We start from the raw sequence: 17,565 nt of genomic DNA, 5'->3' as shown, positions 1-17,565 counted from the left end.
CTAGTATTGCAAAAAAGAATGGTGAAGAACGGAAATGAAGCTGTTGCACAAGTCTTAGTAAAGTGGCAAGGAGTTCCTGCTTATGCTGCTATATGAAAGTTTGTTACAGTCCTGCAAACTAGGTTTCCTTCATTTGATCCTTGTGGGCAAGGATCTTTGATTGGATGGAGTAGTGATATACAATTATAGAAGAATGGCTCGAGAAGCTCAAGTAGTAGAAGAAGAAGTCGTGTATGTTCAAAAGTTAGTTACATAGTGAGAAATTAGTTAAAGTTAGTTGAGGTAGTTAGAATAACAGAATTCAGTTAGAGAGGAATCTGCTATAACTTTATCATTTTGAATACAATATAATCAGTACAAATAGGATTGTAAGTTACAATTTCGTTTATCAATCAATACATATAATTCTACCCTAAATTCTCTCTTCTCTTCTTCTTCTCTCTTCTTCTCTTATTCTGCAAATTCCTTATCTCAACTACTTACTCGAGCAATTCCTGAGGCAGTGCTGAGATCCTCGAATTCAATCTGAATTCCTGCAATCGTGTGACATAGCTATTGCTAATGCAATATTAGTTTGTTCCTCCACCTTGGTCTTCTCTTATTTCTCCAAACCTTCTGTAATATCATGGAATAGCTCTACTTCTTCCTCCTGCCCTTCCATAGTATTTACTATTTTTTGTTTGCACTGGTGTCCATGGTGATACTTTTCCTATATCACAAACCTTGACCTCTAAGTGCCTCTATGTTATTTGGTTTGCAAGGAGCTTGAATCCTCTGATTTGGATAGGTTATTATGAGTGGGGTATTCTCAAGGAGTAGTCTAATAACAACAAGGGTTCTTTGGTAAGTAAGCTGGTTAGGATTATATGGTCTTGTTTGGGAAGAGAAAGGTCTGTGGCTATTGTGCTTGGCTAAAGCTTGAAAGGACTTCTCATACATTCTGGCTGCTTCATAAGCATCAACGAGGCTAGTAGGGTTAGCAAGCCTAACCAAAGGCACCATCTCAGATTTTAGTCCACTCACAAAACTAGCAATAAAATATGATTTATTTAATAGAGGGTTAAGAATAATCATGTAACTAGTGAGCTCCTCAAACTTTTCCTAATAGCTGTCTACACTTCCCCTTTGTCGGATCTTGTTAAATTCATCAACTATATCGAGTGGCCTAATGTTCCCAAATCTCCTACACAACTCAAAACAAAACATAGGCCAAGTGATATTACCTCTGTTATGAGCCAAGCATCTGTTGAAACAAACATCCACCCGGTCTTTTAAATACATTAAAACACACCCTAGTTTACTCGACTACAGGATATTATAGATTTCAAAAATCTGTTTGTATTTTTTAAGCCAACCACGAGAGATTGTTCTTTCAAATTCAGGAAAGGTGATTTTAGCTTTAGAAAATTTAGGAAGCTGAAAACTAGGATCATCAACAAGGGATATCTAATTCATATGTTGTGTTGGTGAAGAAACAAGTGGAAGATCCTAAGAAGTAAAAGCTTTAAGGGTTAAAAGAGGGTTTTTGGGAGAAGTTAAAGTTGGGATAGGTGATAGAGGGGGTTGTTGAGAGATAAAGGCACGAGCTTGCAAGAGGGGAGAGCCTTAAGAAACAAAAACTGGGGGAAAAGTAGAGTCTCTACCAATAGAGAAAGTGAAAGAAGAAGCATATGGGGGTGTTGATGGAACTAACCCAACCTTATAACCTGCGGATTGCCAGATCCGACTCGTTGGGGGAAGCCCTAAGCTGCAGACGCAAAGGATTTGGCCGGAGGAGGAGCTTCTTGCTTCTTTGTTGCGTCCAACTGATTGGTAATGAGCTGAAGCTTCCAATTTGTCTCCTGAGCTTATTTGAGTTGCATATTAAAACGATTATGAGTTTTATCCACCTTATCAAACCGTTTTGCCGTTTCCGCCATGAAAGACTGAAGTTGGACCTTTAAGTCTTTCACACCATCTTTAAACCCCTTAAAATGATTAGTATCAACATATATTTTTCACGGCCGAAAGTAGCCTAGTAAAGTTCTGATACCAATTGTAACACCTTACTTAGCCAAGAATGAAAGAAAAGTAGATAAAATAGAGAACGAGATAAGAAGATAAAAGGGGAGAGGGATATTTTATTCAATTTTTTGATATTCTTCTCTCAGTACACAATACAAATATATAGATGTATTCTGATTACAGCTCAATACTAGACCCCTGGCCCAATTTCACTAATTGCCTAAGGGACTTGATTGAAAATACGGAAATTACTGCTAGGACTCAATTGCAATAACTAAAAAATTTGAGAAGGACAAAACTGACAATCTAAAAGAACTTGCAACTAAACTTCTTTTTCAACACTTAACGACTAGACTGTTACACGAAGATGTTGGAATAGTGTTGAATTCAGAAGTATCCTTTCCTTATATGTGTAGAATGGGTTAAAAGTGAGGCATCAACTAATCTTTCGAGTAATTTTTAAATTTATGGGGTAAAATAAGGTAATTTTATAATGGTCTTTAATAGTGAAAAAAATATAGGATTTATATTGTTATGAACAAGTCTTTTATGGAGAAGAAGAATAGTTAAAAATGTGGGAAGTGTATAATAATTTTTAATGGTAAATTCCAACGACAACGAAACATCCCCAACCTAAAAAGCGGATTCACTATAAAATAAGAATAGAATGAAAAAAAAAGAAAAAAAAGAAGGAAAGAATATGAAAAGTAAAATATTAAATGGTTAAACACACTTATCAAGTGCGTGCTATATGTTACATGATATTAATATGGTTCCACTTCAAAAGAGCCCAAGAAGTAATATGCTCCCCAAAGTACAAATCTGTAACTGCAAATTTTAAAATTCTATAAGGAGTGGTACCAATATTATATAATTCTAATATACATAAAAAATACACAATAAATGTACTTATTAGAGAATTATCTAGTAGAATATTCAAGATATACATAACAGATACTGATAGTAGCGTAATTCCCTGATTTTCTAACTATGTGTCACTAATCCTCGAGAATGATAGGTTCTTAAAAAAAAGGAAAAAGTTTAACTAACTACTGTGTACTTTTACGCCTCCCTGAGAAGTAATAAATGAAATACATTTTTTGTTATAATTTATGATAATAATAGCATTTCAAAAAGTATTGAGAAATAATTTGGGGAATGAGTAGTTAATGATAAAGTTAAAATAATTTTTTTTTCTATTGATTTGCTAAAATAGATAAGTAAAAGCAAAAATATATTTTTAGTACCGTGGACAAGTAAAAGTGAGTAGACTATTAATCCCTAATTTTCATATTCAAATTTCTAGTTGCTATGTGACCTAATAAATAACCCGTTTGGCCAACCTTCAAAAATCAGCTTATTTTGAGAAGTATTTTTTTTCAAAAGTACTTTTGGTGAGAATCAGTTTGTGTTTAGCTAATTTACTTAAAAAGCACTTTTGACCAGCAATTAGTGTTTGACCAAGATTTTAAAAACTGCTTTTAAGTGTATTTTTCTCAAAAATGCTTTTCAAAAAAGTGCTTTTTATAGAGAAACTACTTTTTCTACTTTTTCAAAACTGTTTCTGATTCTACTCAAAAGTATTTTTTTTAGCTCGGCCAAACATTTTAACTTTTTTTAAAAAAAAAAAACTTCTTTTGAAAAAAAAAAAAGGTGCTTTTGCCTGGTAAAAGCTTGGCCAAACAGGGGCATTGCATATATCTCAGGACAGAGCCAAAGAAGCGCGGTCTCACGTCTGAAATGACCGCTTACCCTTGTCTTCCTCCGTTGGTGGTATAGAGTTTTTTAAGTTGAATGGCCGCGATATCAAAGCTGACTAGAGACAATGCTTTATTCTCGCGTCTCAAATCCCTTGTATCCTTGCAGGTACCACTTGGATATCTCATATCTGGTTCTTCTGCATGCTACTTTTTCTTTCAGGCATATTGTCGAACAGTTTATAGCACTAATATAGAATTATGTGTTTCAGAAATTTAAACATACATTTGCTGAATACGAAAGTCAGTCTCAGGTTTCTGCTAATACGGGTACTGAGTCCGTGATCGAGACAGGTAATTATATTGCTTTAGTGCATTTTGAAGCTTCTGCTTGTGCCCAACTTTTCTTTTGCTTATTTTCTTTTAAAAACTTCTTTTCTTGCTGTACCTCTACTTCTCTGAGCTTGGCAAAGCGTCCAAGCTTGGATAAATGAAGATGGATGCAGAGCCGGATCCAAGATTTGAACTTTTGGGTTTGGGATGCCACTGAACCCACTCACTATTTGAATTAATGGGTTCGAAATTTAATATTTGTATATATTTAGTAGATTTCTTAACGCGTACCCCAGGTCTAAGCCAAAGCTAATGTATTCGGCCAAACCTGTAGCTTCTACTGTGCATCTGCCCCTGGACGGAAGGTTGCGGTAGGTTTATACTTTGTGTACAAATTAGTAGTGAAAAACCTGAATAAAGCAGAGTGCATACATAGGATTTATCCAGTTAATTTGGGATTCAGTCATAGTGACTGTTGAGTGTATATTTTCTCTCTCTTAGTTTCTTGTTTGCTTAAGTTCCATAAACCTTTAGAACAAATTCTTGTTCAAAAGAAAACAAAAGTGGGTTTCTTTTCTGCTTGTCTGTTTTTCATTGGGTAGGAGAGACCAAGCTGGAAAAGATTGTGTAGGAGAGACAGTGCAACAAACATGTGATTGGATGAAAAATATTATTTGTGGGAGTTACAGTTGAATTATGATATGTGATGATTATGATGCAGGTCAAATTGACTTCTCAAAATGGAGGAAGTTGGACTCAAGGAACTTTGGGATAAGTAGATCAATGATACCACCATCTGCGTGGGTTGTTCTGAAGATTTTGCAGAGTGAAGGTGATACTTTTTGTTGCATTCAATCCTTTCTTTGCATGCTTCTGATCTGTCTTCCAGAGCACGTGTTTCCAGAACTATGTGATTTCAAACTTGTCAGTTTGAAAGATGTTTGCTTTACAAATGACAAGTTTGAAAGCAAACTGGAGTGAGAGCCAAGCCTCTAGTATGAGACTTAGTGTGCAAGAACAATTTGAAAGAAGAAATCCCTGCACAATCATCTCTTGTAATGATAATATCGTCAACATAAATAACTAGAAGGACAATAAGGATATACCAATGCGACTGATACCATGTAAAATAAAAAGGTACTGGAGGAGTTTCCAATGTCTATTACTCAAAGAATCAGTGGTTTAAATAAATGGGAAGAGGATTCTAACTAAGGTAGCTAACTCCTACAAATCCCTATAAATCTGTTGCCAGTAAGTGTGCTTTGTACAGTATTCTGTCTATATACAATGTTCTAACAATAAGAAACACTTTTTTCCGCTGTGCAATTACCAACGACTTTCCGGAAAAAAGATTTTCAGCTTTGCTTTTCATTTCAGTGATTGTTCCCTATTCCAATAATATGATTTTCGTGACTGTTTGCTAGTCAAGTGATTTTTTTATTATCCCTTTTCTCAAAATAAACATACTCAAGTTGTTTCACCTACTTGAGATTGAGGAGGCCTGTTGAGAGTCAAGAAAATATTTGGGTAGAATATTCTTGATGACTAAACATCAAGATATTCTTAATGATTATTTCATAATTAAGAATATCAAAAATCAAGGAATTTTACAAGGATTCCTCTTGTATGTTGCTTTGAAGCAAGCAAAAATAAGAGAAAAGATCTTATTGAGATGATTATTGATGTTATACAAGTGGGGCTCTTAGGAGTCTTAACTTAGGGTAAGTAATAGTCTACACTTACAGTAAGGGTAAGTGATTATTCTCTTACAATTTTGTAGGACTATTCTGGAACCTTCTGAGAAAAGTAGGAAAATTCTAGAATAACCTTCAATTTTTTTTACTTCTTTCTGCATAAGGACAGGAAACACATATTCTGGTATTTTTCTATTACTCCAGATGCATGTAATGGAAGGGAGCAGTAGTGGTTGAGCGGTGTTAACCAATTAGTTGAATATTCATCTATTCAAGTTCATTGAGTCTAGACATGTGAATCTAGACACACTTTAACATGACCTAATAATTTATTTGGATAAAAGACCCCTATGCTTTTTTCACCCTTGTCCAGTACAACTTCATTTGCATGTCTTTCTTTCTTGTATGATCATACATATTCTTTTCTTTTTACTCTCGTTTTTTGAAAGTTAGCCTTTGACCAAATTGCAATACACAGGGTTTGAAGCATACTTGGTTGGTGGATGTGTCAGAGATCTAATTCTCAATAGAATACCAAAAGACTTTGATATAATCACAAATGCAAGACTTCCACAGGTTCTTGATGCATTCAGAATCATCACCTTGTTATGAGACATTTATATTAGGGTTCAGTTACTCATAGTTGGGCTCAAACATTTATGCTATTGTACGTCTTGCAGATAAAAAAGCAATTTCGTCGTTCCCAAATAGTTGGACAAAGGTTTCCGATATGTAGAGTACATGTCAAAGGATCTGTTATTGAGGTTGGTGCAACTCCTTTGGGATACCAAATGTGCTACCTTTTTGGGCTTGCGCAAACACAATTTCACATTGTACACATTATGCTGTTCCGACAAATATATACTCCCCCGGTTCCAGCTTATGTGAACCTTTCTCTTTTGTCCGTTCCAAAAGAATGACCTCTTTCTAAATTTGAAAATAATTTAACTTAAACTTTCAATTTTACCCTCAATGAGAAGCTTTTATAGTCACACAAATACTTTGGCATGTTTAACACCACAAGTTTCAAAAGAATTATAGCCACACAAATGTTATGGCTTGTTTAGGACTACAAGTTTTAAAAGTCTTCATTTTCTTCTTAAACTCCGTACCCAGTCAAATAGGTTCACATAAATTGTAAAGGAGGGAGTATATTTTAGCTTAAGTGAAAAATTCAGAACTGTTCAACTAAATGCTTGGAGAATTGAGAAGTGCTTGAGTTGCAAGTCACATTTGATGTGTAAATTTACCATTTTGATCACAACATTCTCGGAAGAACATTGATTTGGTATCCAGACGACAGGAAAATTTCCTTTTGTTTTAGTCTAGTAAGAGATAAATTAGAGATCTGAAAACCCTTTTTACAATCAAAACTATTGAAGTAATTTTACTTACACTAACTGCAGGTATCAAGTTTTGATACTGTGGCAAAGAATGCTGAAAAGGAAGAGGAACTCTTTGTTCCTAAAATGCCTAAGGGATGTGATCAGAAAGATTTCGTTCTCTGGAAGAATTCCATGCACAGAGATTTCACTATTAACAGGTATCTTTCTGTTTTGTATTTTTCTAAGTGGACAAGCTAAAAGCTAATTTTTGTTCTGTGGACTTCTCCTGGGAAAAGAAGGCATAGGAAATGTTGTAAGTTTTATTGCTGTTGGGAACTTAATTTTGGTTGCTAAAGCTTAGGTTTCAGTTACACCAATCCTAACTGAATAGGTATAGAGACTGCCAACCCGGTAAAAAAAAGGAGAATTTAACACATAACATCCAAATTTGTTGCTCAGTTCATGCATTTCCCTTTTATTTTTGGTACTGGTGTTGATTATATGCTTAATAATCCATAGAAAAGGCAATGAGTGCAGAACAATCTTTAATTTTGACCAAAATGTGGAGGAATTGATTGTAGCAAGAGGTGGCAGTCATGTAGAGGGAAGTTCTGTGTGCTGTGGCACCTCCATGCTTGATTTCTCCGTGTTGTGGCCCTAATTAGGTGGTATGGAAAACAACTTTGGGAAAAAATTGTGCACTTTTCTTAATTTCAAATACTGTTTTCTAGAAATATTATATTCGGACTAAATGTTTTAACAACAAAAAGTTCACCCAAGAATTTATGAAACTATCACTCAGACCTTGGATCATTATTAGGACACATATCTTATGTAAAATGTGGAATAAACTAGTAAAGTAACATGGATTATTGGATTAAGCGACGATCATATACTTTTCAAATGAAGTAACTTTAGTTCTTTCTAGATTTTTAAGGAAAATGGTTGAAAGTTGAAGAGTCAGAGTGGAAGAGGTGGGTTGATTTTGCAAAGAATTAGTTTGCTATAAATTAGGCTTAGATGATTTTTGGTATTTATAAAACTCATGTTTCCCAAAAACCAGAATTTGTGTTTTTTGATGAAGTGAGAATTTGTGTTTTTTTTAAACACCATTATTTTCAGTTTGCTGAAACTGGAATTCTACTTGTTGAAGGTAGTGCTATGCTGCATTTCATTACACCATGTGGGATCCTTGATGACTACTCATAACTCAGTTTAGCATGGATTAATGAATAGAATTATTCAGTGGTTTCTTTTTTGATAAATGGTAAGTATTATTGTGTCAAAATCCAGCACTTTCTAAATGATGTGATAACATGCAAAAAGAGAGCCAAAGAAGCAAAAAAGAAAAAACCCTGACTATCCATACAAAAGATTCTAAGAATTGTAACAGGGTTTCACTCTCATCTATCCAAGTGGTTTCTACATTTCATCTTTTTGGATGAGGAAAGATGAGAGAAAACTGTTAGCGGTTTCCAGAGCTATGACTAAGAAGTTGGAAATGTCTGTTGCTCCTTTTCTTGGAGGGTTGTGAGCTGCAAGAAGAGAGAATAAGTCAGCCTGATCAGTTATTTAATTGTAGTTGCACCTCCACAAGTTGTTGGCAAAGCTCTAGGTGCTTTATTTAGTTCACTAGAATCAGTCATCCTTAGCATTTGCAAGCGGATTCAGAAAAAAGGCAAAAAACTGAAGATATTAAACCCTATGCTAGTGCGAGGGACCTGGTTAATGTTTTCTCAAATATTGGTGTAATTGCCCAGTTGTTACAATGGAGTGCTGTGAGATGTGAATTGACAGTTGTTTCAGAACATTATAGCATTTTGGGAAGCTAAACTAAGCAATTTATTTGGTGTTGATAGGATTCTGCTAAACAAAATTATGTAATCTCATAAACGATCAATTCTTTTTAAAATCTCAAATTGCTATTCTCTGCGTTATACGTTAAACTGATGTCTTTATCAGTATCTTTCTATGGAAAGTCCTCCACAAAGTCAATATGAATTATATCTACCTGTTATGCCATATGTAGCATACATGGTAACTTACGCTTTTTTTTTCTTTTCTAGTTCCATGAAACAAAGCATTTTACATATTAGAGAATGTTGGGCCAAATTAAACATGCTTTTTCTGCAGTTCAAAAGCTATGGCCTGTGGGTTGATATGTTTTCGTTATGGTGATTGATTGGATACTTAAATTATTGAGTTTGTGGGTGCTATTTAACTCATTATTAATTTTTCTAATATCATGGAAACAGCTTATTTTTCAATCCGTTGGTGAATAGAATCTATGATTATGTTAACGCAATGCAGGACCTAAGATCCTTAAAGGTGAGGTTATTATCTTCATGTATGTACTTTATCAAAAATTTATCTTCAAGTATGTAATGCAAAATAGTTACTTTGATGTGTTGGGATTTAAAAAGTTTTATTTTGATATGAATTCAGCTGCGGACTTTAGTACCCGCTCACTTGTCGTTTGGAGAGGATTGTGGTAGGTGCAGTTATTTAAGAATTTGTCATGAATTAAGACTTAGTTCATGCTCCTTACATCCCGAATTGAATATGTATTTTATTTTTGTATTTGTTTATCTTACTTATTCCTTACAAATCAAAACGTAGACATTGTCAACTTCTTTTCTTAATAACTAAACAAAGTTTTTTTTGATAAGTAAATAACTAAACAAAGTTAAACATTCAATTTTGGAGGGAAGCATTACTATTTTATTTGGTTAAAGTGATTGCATCCCTTTCATCCATAACTCGCTTATGCACCCCCTAAACAGTTTTTTAGCACGCTTAAAAACATAGATCTTTAATTTTTTAAACGCTCCAAACAATTTCATAATTGGATCATGAGATTTCCACGGGATAATTTTTTTTATTTGAAATGGTAAAAGTTTTATTGATAGAATGTACCAACATGGTACACGTAGTAGAATAACAAAGGGAATGCAGATCAGAACATAAAGAACATAAAGATTACATCTACTGTCTGCCCCCTAGCAAGTCCAAGAAATCCATATACTCGTTTGTGCTGCCAATAAGACTACCCTTACACCATAAGAAAAGATTCTGCAAACACTTGGTCTTAATTCTAGAAATATGGTCTCTTTATTCCAGCAATACTCTTAACCCCTTAGCTGTTCATTTCCATGATTCTCCTAGCTCCCCTCTTCGTGCAATAACCAATTGCCCATATCCAAACCTTCCATTGGTGTACTTTTAAGTTCCCTTGCGACTGCATTATTTCTATAATTATTTGCAGCACTACTATATTAGTATTAGAAAACTTATGAAAACATTGTCGAAGTTGAATGTCGAGTACCTAGCTGTTAATGGTTTTTGATTGTATTCAAAATGATTGTGGGAGATTGAGTTGGTCTTAGAAGGGCAGTCGCTTAAAGGGGACAATTAAGTGAAGAAATGGAGGGATCATTCTCTTAACAGGCAATGAAGTGGGAGGTCCCATGGTGTCAAGGTTAAGCATGGCGAGAGGGGTTATATTTCAGCGGGGGGGGGGGGGGGGGGGATTAGTATTATAGAATTTATGAAAACATCGTTGAAGTTGAATGTCGAGTACCTAGTTGTTAATGTTTTTTGATTGTATTTAAAGTGATTGTGGGAGATTGAGTTGGTCTTAGAAAGGCAATCGTTTAAAGGGGACAATTAGGTGAAGAGATGGAGAAATAATTCTTTTACAAGGCGATGAAGTAGGAGGTCCCATGGTGTCAAAGTTAAGCATGACGAGAGGGGTTATATTTGAGCGCGAAGAGAGGGGATTATAAGGTTTACCACATGAGGAAGGAGCAGAATGTTTGGGGAAGGATGATTGTAGTATTGGGAGAAGGAGGGTGACTGTGCTGCTTCTGCCTGCTTTGGCTGGCAGAGGGGAAGAGGGAAAGTAGCGTGCTTGTTTGAGGGTGGAACGGGGCAATAATTCTTGCTAAATGGATTAGTAGTGTTCTTGTAGCTCAAGTGAGAGGAAGGTGGAACACAAGGTATAAACATGGGGTACCATGAGGTTTGAAGAGTTTACAGCCATTCTCCTTGTTAGAAAAGAACAGACGGGGTTTTACTGTTTTACTGCTAATCAATTTGGCAAAATGTGAAGTTAAGAAAGCTTGGGATTAAGTGTAACTAAAAGTAGAATGGGGTTGACATTGTTGAATTCAAGAATAGATGGGGATTACATGAATTTAACCCTAATTGTTAATGTGATGGAACTAATCTTGGCTTTTCTTTTTTCTCAGCGAGAATTTTGCGCGGCTTGAGATTGGCTGCTCGTCTTAGCTTATCCTTTACAAAGGAGATAGAAGATTGGATGGATGAATTCTCATCATCCATCATGAGCTTGTCCAAGGTATACAATGACTTTTGGATAAGCCATTTATCTGGCTTAGTAATTCACATCATCTTTTCTCAATCGGCTTTCTCTTTCCTATTTGTCCCTTCTCATTGTTGGACATCCCTGAAACTTATAAAGCTCCTACTCTTTTAAGGGAACTCTCTACGTCATATGCTCCGTGCTCACTAATTTTTCTATTTTTTTTTTTTGCAGGCTAGAATAAGGATGGAACTAAATTATATGATGTCATATGGGGCTGCGGCGCCTTCTCTTTCTTTACTTCAGAGATACAATATACTTGAGATTGTGTTGCCATTTCATGTATGTCCACATTGCTGCATCTCATTTTGGCTTGCTGACAAAATGATACACCTTAGAATGGTGGAAATAGCCTAATGTGCATGTGTATCATTTACAGGGAGCGTACCTTGCTCAACAGGCTTGCGAACAATCGGGTGACAGTTCTGTGATGCTGATGGTATGCTCTTTCTTGCTGCATCTCTTTCTTCCTCTTTAAAAAATTTATAAGTCCTTATACCTGCTCCAACACTTAATTGATATCAACTCTTCCTGGGTTGTCTACATCTTATAATTTCATGTTACAGCTTCTGGTTGCTCCTATAAATACTTATAAGACCAGCTCTTTCCTGTGTATGGTGCATGCGCGTGTGGGCATATTCATTTTCTAAAGTTAATTTGTTGTTGGTTTTTACTTGTGTTTTAAGCATATAATTTATAAGTCGCAGCTTTCTTCAGAAACTATTTTCCAGCTTGGATCAATTTGTCACCTGCGGTCAACCTTCACATGATAGTGTGTGGTGAGTTGATATAAATTATTTGGGTTCAAATAAAACATTTGGTCTTATGACATGCATTTTAGTGAGGTTTTTTGCGTCTCATTTTTGGCATTTGATTGTTTTGTCACCCTTCCAGTAATTAGTGACATAATATTGTTCCCATTTCTCACCTGTAATAATTAGTGACATGTAATATTGTGCCCGTGACATGACATTGCTGCAGCTTTATCATTAGTCAAGTTCTTTTCGTTTTTATTCTGAGGTCTGATTCAGATATGTTGATTGGATTCTTTATCTCCATGAGGCTTTTGCTTCTAGTACCCCTCTCTGTCCTTTTACTGACACTTCCTCCCTGAGAGAGATGGTCTTCATCTTTGGATATTATTGTATCTACTGCTGCTTTCAGAGCTGTAATTTGATATATGTTGCTCTCTAGACTTGTCTAATTAGAAGGTCCATTAATTCTATCATAGTATTGCAGCAGTATAACAGAGTTATTATGTTAGCTTGGTCTCAAGTGCTGACGTGGATAGGAAGAATTGACTAAGCTGAAACCCTGCTGCTGCTGTTAAGCTAACAGTGGACCTTGCAGTCTTCTCTTTTGATTGTTATGTATGCTTTGAACTAAACGAGTAGTCATACCTAATCTTTGTATGCTTTGAACTAAACAAGTTTTGATGAAAAAAAAAAAGAACTAAACAAGTTTTCAATCCTAATCATTGAGTCACTGAAATTATATGGCTATTCTTTGGCAAAGGGAGGACAAGTGTAAGCTCCCTAACCGTAGGAACTACTTTGAATTTCGCCTGATCCGTGTAAATAACAAATGGCATTCATTCGCTAGCCACGTGAAAGCTTAAACAAGACATCCTAAACCACAAAAAAAAGAAGAAGCTAACACCAAAAAAGTAAGAGAGAAGGGTATTAGAAGGTGTCCACAGGACAACTATATTAAATGCTGTAAAGGAACCATTGAAGCTTCTTCTACTACTGAATTTCCATAGTGAGGAGGTAACGCAGCACTGTGAACAGAAAACAAGCATCTTCTTCTGTCTTTGTCATATTTTGATTTTAATTTCTGGACACTGCCATTAGAAGCATCCTTCCCAACTTTAAAAGCCTAAGTTGGCATCATCACTACAACTAAGCTCCATAACTACAACAAGATAGAACCTTTTCTTGTGCATCTTAGATATTACATCTATGTCGCTCCCTTCATTATTTGTTTTTTAAATTGCAAATTAGAGGCATTTTAAACATTTACAGGTTTGAAGAAATTTCTACATGCTGCATGGTCATCATGGTAGATTCATTGTTTGACACGTTTACTCTGGAGTATCCCATAGTTCAATTTTTCTCATACACTGCAGTCAGCATGCGAATTCTTCGGAGTCATGTTTCTAACTCTATTTCACAGCAGATGTTGCAGCTCATAGTCTGGCTGCCTACTGTCGCAGTAGTGGATTTTGCTATTCTTTTGATCACTTTGCTATAATTTTTTTGACAGTCGTCTATTAGATGAATTGTTAACCTGCACTAGTGTTGTGAGAACTGGCTTGTTATGACTTTGATACTTGACAAATGTTTTCTTTTCAATGATGTGCATGACAGGGTTGCACTCTTGGCGTTTCATCTGGCATTGATCACTCATCCTCAACATGCGCTTGTCATCCTGACTTTTGCTTCTGTATTGTATCACGGAAATTGGAAGGAAGGTGTTAAATTTGCAGAGAAGCATTCTGAAGCTGCAGCTGTGTATGCACCTGAAGTCTATGATTCTCAAGTCTCCATTTCAGATGATGAACTTGCAGAAAGAGTTGCACAGCTGGCAGTGCAAGTCCAAAAATCTATAAACATTTTAACTGACGGGGACAGCCTCCTGGAAGCATTGTCCAAGTTCCCAGGAGCCCCATGCTCTGGTTTGGTGGGTAAACATACTTCGATTTTTACATCTAACTGTTGCTTACACCAAGCTGGTTTGTCAGTCTTGTCATTTCACTTTATTTGAGCATGCTATGAAGTTATGCTTGACTTTTATGAAAGATCCCAGTTAGTTCATGCTGTTCATCCAAGAGTCAAATAGGCTAATTTTCTATCTGAAAGCAGAAGCTGCGTTAATCCTTTTTCAATAGTAAAATGTGAAAAATGTCTGATATATAATTCTATCTGGAATTTTCTGTTGATAAATGTGTAAATCAGCTTTTGATCAGAGAGTTAGTCCAGTTGTCTCTCAAGTAGCAGCCTTGCCATATAAAATGAGGAGAGGAGAATGCTCCAGTTTCTAGGAATGCCTGTGTTTGCGAAACAATGTTTCCTGTTGGTTTCCCCTTATCAGCAGGGAATGGGGGAATGACTTGAATATCTATGACTTATAATCTCTTGGTCAACTCTTTTTGTTAATCTGTGGTAACCTCCTAGTCATTATGAAACGATAGGACCCACATTGTAGGGCCTAGAGGTGGAGGTAGATGACTTCCCTAGAGAAAAAGTCAACCATTTCGTAATTCTTGCCTTGAATTACTTAATTGATTCATACAACAAGACAGAGAATCTTTCTAAACCTTTTTGCAGTGCGTGCTATGGACGGGAAAGGATTAAGTACATTTTGAAATAGCTCTTTATTTAAAGGCACGCATCAACGATTTCCTAACCTTGAGAGTCTAGCTCATTATACTCACAAGGAGGTGATTATCCCTGTTTCTCTGAACCTGATGTAACGGTGTTCATTTACTTCGTAAACAACACGGTATCTTGCATCTACCTTTTGTGGAAACTTAAGACTTAGTGTACTTGGAATAAATGTTGTAGCTTGCCTCTCCATCATAAACGGACCTAATAAATTCATTGGGAAACCAGCTCAGCTTGTCCATAAAGTAAATACTATTTGTATATATAGTCACGATTTTTGTTGATTTGAATACAAAATGGGAAGAAAAAGGAGAACCAGTAGACTTTAATTCTCGTGTCCTCTTACTTGAAAAGTGTTTAATAGGCTATCAGAATGGTAATTGCTCTTTTGTTAGCTTAATGAGTTTTTGGATGTCTGGTTTGCAGGTCTTTGTATCAATGAGAATGGGCAAAGATGTCGAGCTTATGTTTGACATTCTGGTGAAAGGTGTTACATCTTTCAAAACCAGTAAGAAGAATTTCAAGATAGATTACAATTCTCTTGGGAAAGGACACGTGCATGAGACAAGGTTCCTTCTCGGCAAAGTCATCCTTGATACCATAGTTCCAGGAGTCTCCACAGGTGTTGAAGTGATCGAAGCGGAGAAACATGTCCTGCTTGAAGGTGATGGTCGACAGGAGGAAGATGTTTCCCAGGAGACTTTCCATGGAAATGTGGAGCTAATGAAGCCAGAGTATGTGTCTGAAGACGATAGTGAGCTTGATGAAAATTATGAATTGCAACACAATAGAACTGAGAAGCAAAAGTTAAATCAGAAGGGATGCAGTGATTTAGTGGAGGCAGTAACCAAGAAGCAGAAGATCATTGCTGCTGAGCGCTCTGAGGAGATGGCTCTCAAGAAGCAAGATTTGATTGATGATACAGATTTTCTCAGTCGGGAACTGGATAGAGGGGATACCGTAACTAGGAAGAAAATTAAGGGTACACGTACGCAGTTGTTTAAGGATGAAATAAGGATGCTGCTGGAAGAGGTGAAACTACACTGTTGTGATGTAACAGGAAAGGAGAAAAAGGATGATGAGAAGTCACAGAAGACATCTATTAACCATTTGAATCTTTTGATGAAAGATGTGGCTAGTAAAGATCACAAGTTCATAAAGAAGCATGATTCCTTGCATGAACATAGTATTGAAGAAGTAAATGAGAAGTTTGATAGTAAAAATCATAACTCTCAGGGGAAGAATTTGGATTCAGCTGAGAAGGGCAAACAAAAAGCTAGCAAACGGACACTTTCAGCTCTTTTTAGGTGAATCAGATTCTGTTTATTGTAAATTAGATAGATATTCTTCAAGTGCAAGAGTAAACCTGACCATCTGTATTTTAGCTTGTGGTTAAAATGGCAGCCCGGTGCATTAAGGGCCTGCTATGCGCGGGGTCCGAGGAAGAGCTGGACCATAAGGGTTTATTGTACGCAACCTTACCCTGCATTTTTAATAGAAACTAAATCCAGTTACATGGCAGTAGACCGAGTTCATCGGTTATTATTGCCATTTTGTGACGTTGAAATAGTTTATCAATTGGCTGTAACAATGCTATTTGTTCTTAATATTACCTTGATAAATATCACCCTTTTATTTAAGCCAAGTAAAGGGAAACAAAAATTATTTGAAAGAAAGAAGATTTGGAGATATTGAGATTATTTGCTACTTCTTCCTTTGTGTTTTGTATGACTTTCATTTTATTTTTAATTTAATTTCACAGCTCTTTTAGAATTATGTGTTTCAGTAAACTATTCTTGTCTCTCTGGAGTAATCTTTACATAAGAACTTTAATGCCTGACCAGTGCCAGCAAAAGAGACCAATTATTAAAATGTAAAAATGTCGGAAACATGCCTCATAGCCTGCTACAATCATTAATTATATATATTTATATAAAAGATGTAGGAATGTATATAGGGAGTAATTTAAATTCAAAATCACGTGCAGTTGCAGATGTGCAGAACAAAGACAAAGAGTACTGACGTTTTAAATTTTGGCTTTTCTATTTTATTAATTTTGTATAGTACTAGCTCGGGATGCGGTTTAATGAAGCGATATCATCTAAAAATTTGAGATTGAGGCATAATATTACTAGTAATCATTTATTTCATTATTATTATTATTATTATTATTATTATTATTATTATTATTATTATATTTACTGCTTGTTTGGATGATTGTTACCTATTGTATTGTATCGTATTGTTACTTTAAATATAATATTTGTTTTGATTGTTACTTAAATTTTATTGTATCGTATCGTTAAATACATCGTTATGTAACGATAAAAAGTGTCACTTTATGGAACGACGGATTTAGTGTGGTAAGCGTCGGTTCCTTGCTTTTTTTCCCCTCATCTTGCCCTTCCTCATTATGAAATAATCATATTTTATCATTTATCCTACTTTTTTATATAATAATTCTACTATATATCCTATTTTTTCTTTATAATGTTGCAAGTTTATTGTTAATATTGTTGGTGCATGACATCATGAAACAACGACGCATGATACAATCTATCCAAATGTTGTATTCATCAAACAATACAATACAATACAATGCAATACAATACGATATATTATGAAAAAACATGTAACAACATCCAAACAAATAGATAATTGTATTTGAAGTTTATACCAATCTAACAATTTAAACTATAAGAATCACAAATAAAAGTATTTAGATAATCATAATTAAGTGAT

The 17,565-nt window shown here is 35.4% G+C and overlaps 1 protein-coding gene across 1 annotated transcript; it reads left to right on the top strand.

Moving 5' to 3' along the window:
- Nucleotides 1-298: 298 nt before the first annotated feature.
- LOC104088689 (uncharacterized) lies at nt 299-16,533 on the top strand. The gene is made up of 14 exons (XM_009593409.4): nt 299-3,870; nt 3,974-4,055; nt 4,756-4,866; nt 6,207-6,304; nt 6,409-6,492; nt 7,135-7,271; nt 9,309-9,381; nt 9,499-9,544; nt 11,304-11,413; nt 11,612-11,719; nt 11,817-11,876; nt 12,155-12,216; nt 13,807-14,119; nt 15,250-16,533. Exons 1-14 carry the CDS (start codon nt 3,799-3,801, stop codon nt 16,132-16,134), a joined length of 2,241 nt encoding a protein of 746 aa, XP_009591704.1. The 5' UTR covers nt 299-3,798; the 3' UTR covers nt 16,135-16,533.
- Nucleotides 16,534-17,565: the final 1,032 nt, after the last annotated feature.

Source organism: Nicotiana tomentosiformis, chromosome 9 (genome assembly GCF_000390325.3).
Source record: "Nicotiana tomentosiformis chromosome 9, ASM39032v3, whole genome shotgun sequence".
In the NCBI taxonomy this organism is placed as follows: Eukaryota; Viridiplantae; Streptophyta; class Magnoliopsida; order Solanales; family Solanaceae; genus Nicotiana; species Nicotiana tomentosiformis.
Note: the sequence above shows the minus strand (reverse complement) of the source record. Positions and strands in the feature narration are given on the sequence as shown.

Excerpts from the sequence above, each read along its gene's own strand:
- LOC104088689 (XM_009593409.4), top strand. The coding sequence starts at position 3,799 with ATGGCCGCGATATCAAAGCTGACTAGAGACAATGCTTTATTCTCGCGT. Across the intron at positions 6,305-6,408 it reads CAAATGCAAGACTTCCACAG|ATAAAAAAGCAATTTCGTCG; the intron begins GTTCTTGATGCA and ends TACGTCTTGCAG. Across the intron at positions 9,545-11,303 it reads GTCGTTTGGAGAGGATTGTG|CGAGAATTTTGCGCGGCTTG; the intron begins GTAGGTGCAGTT and ends CTTTTTTCTCAG.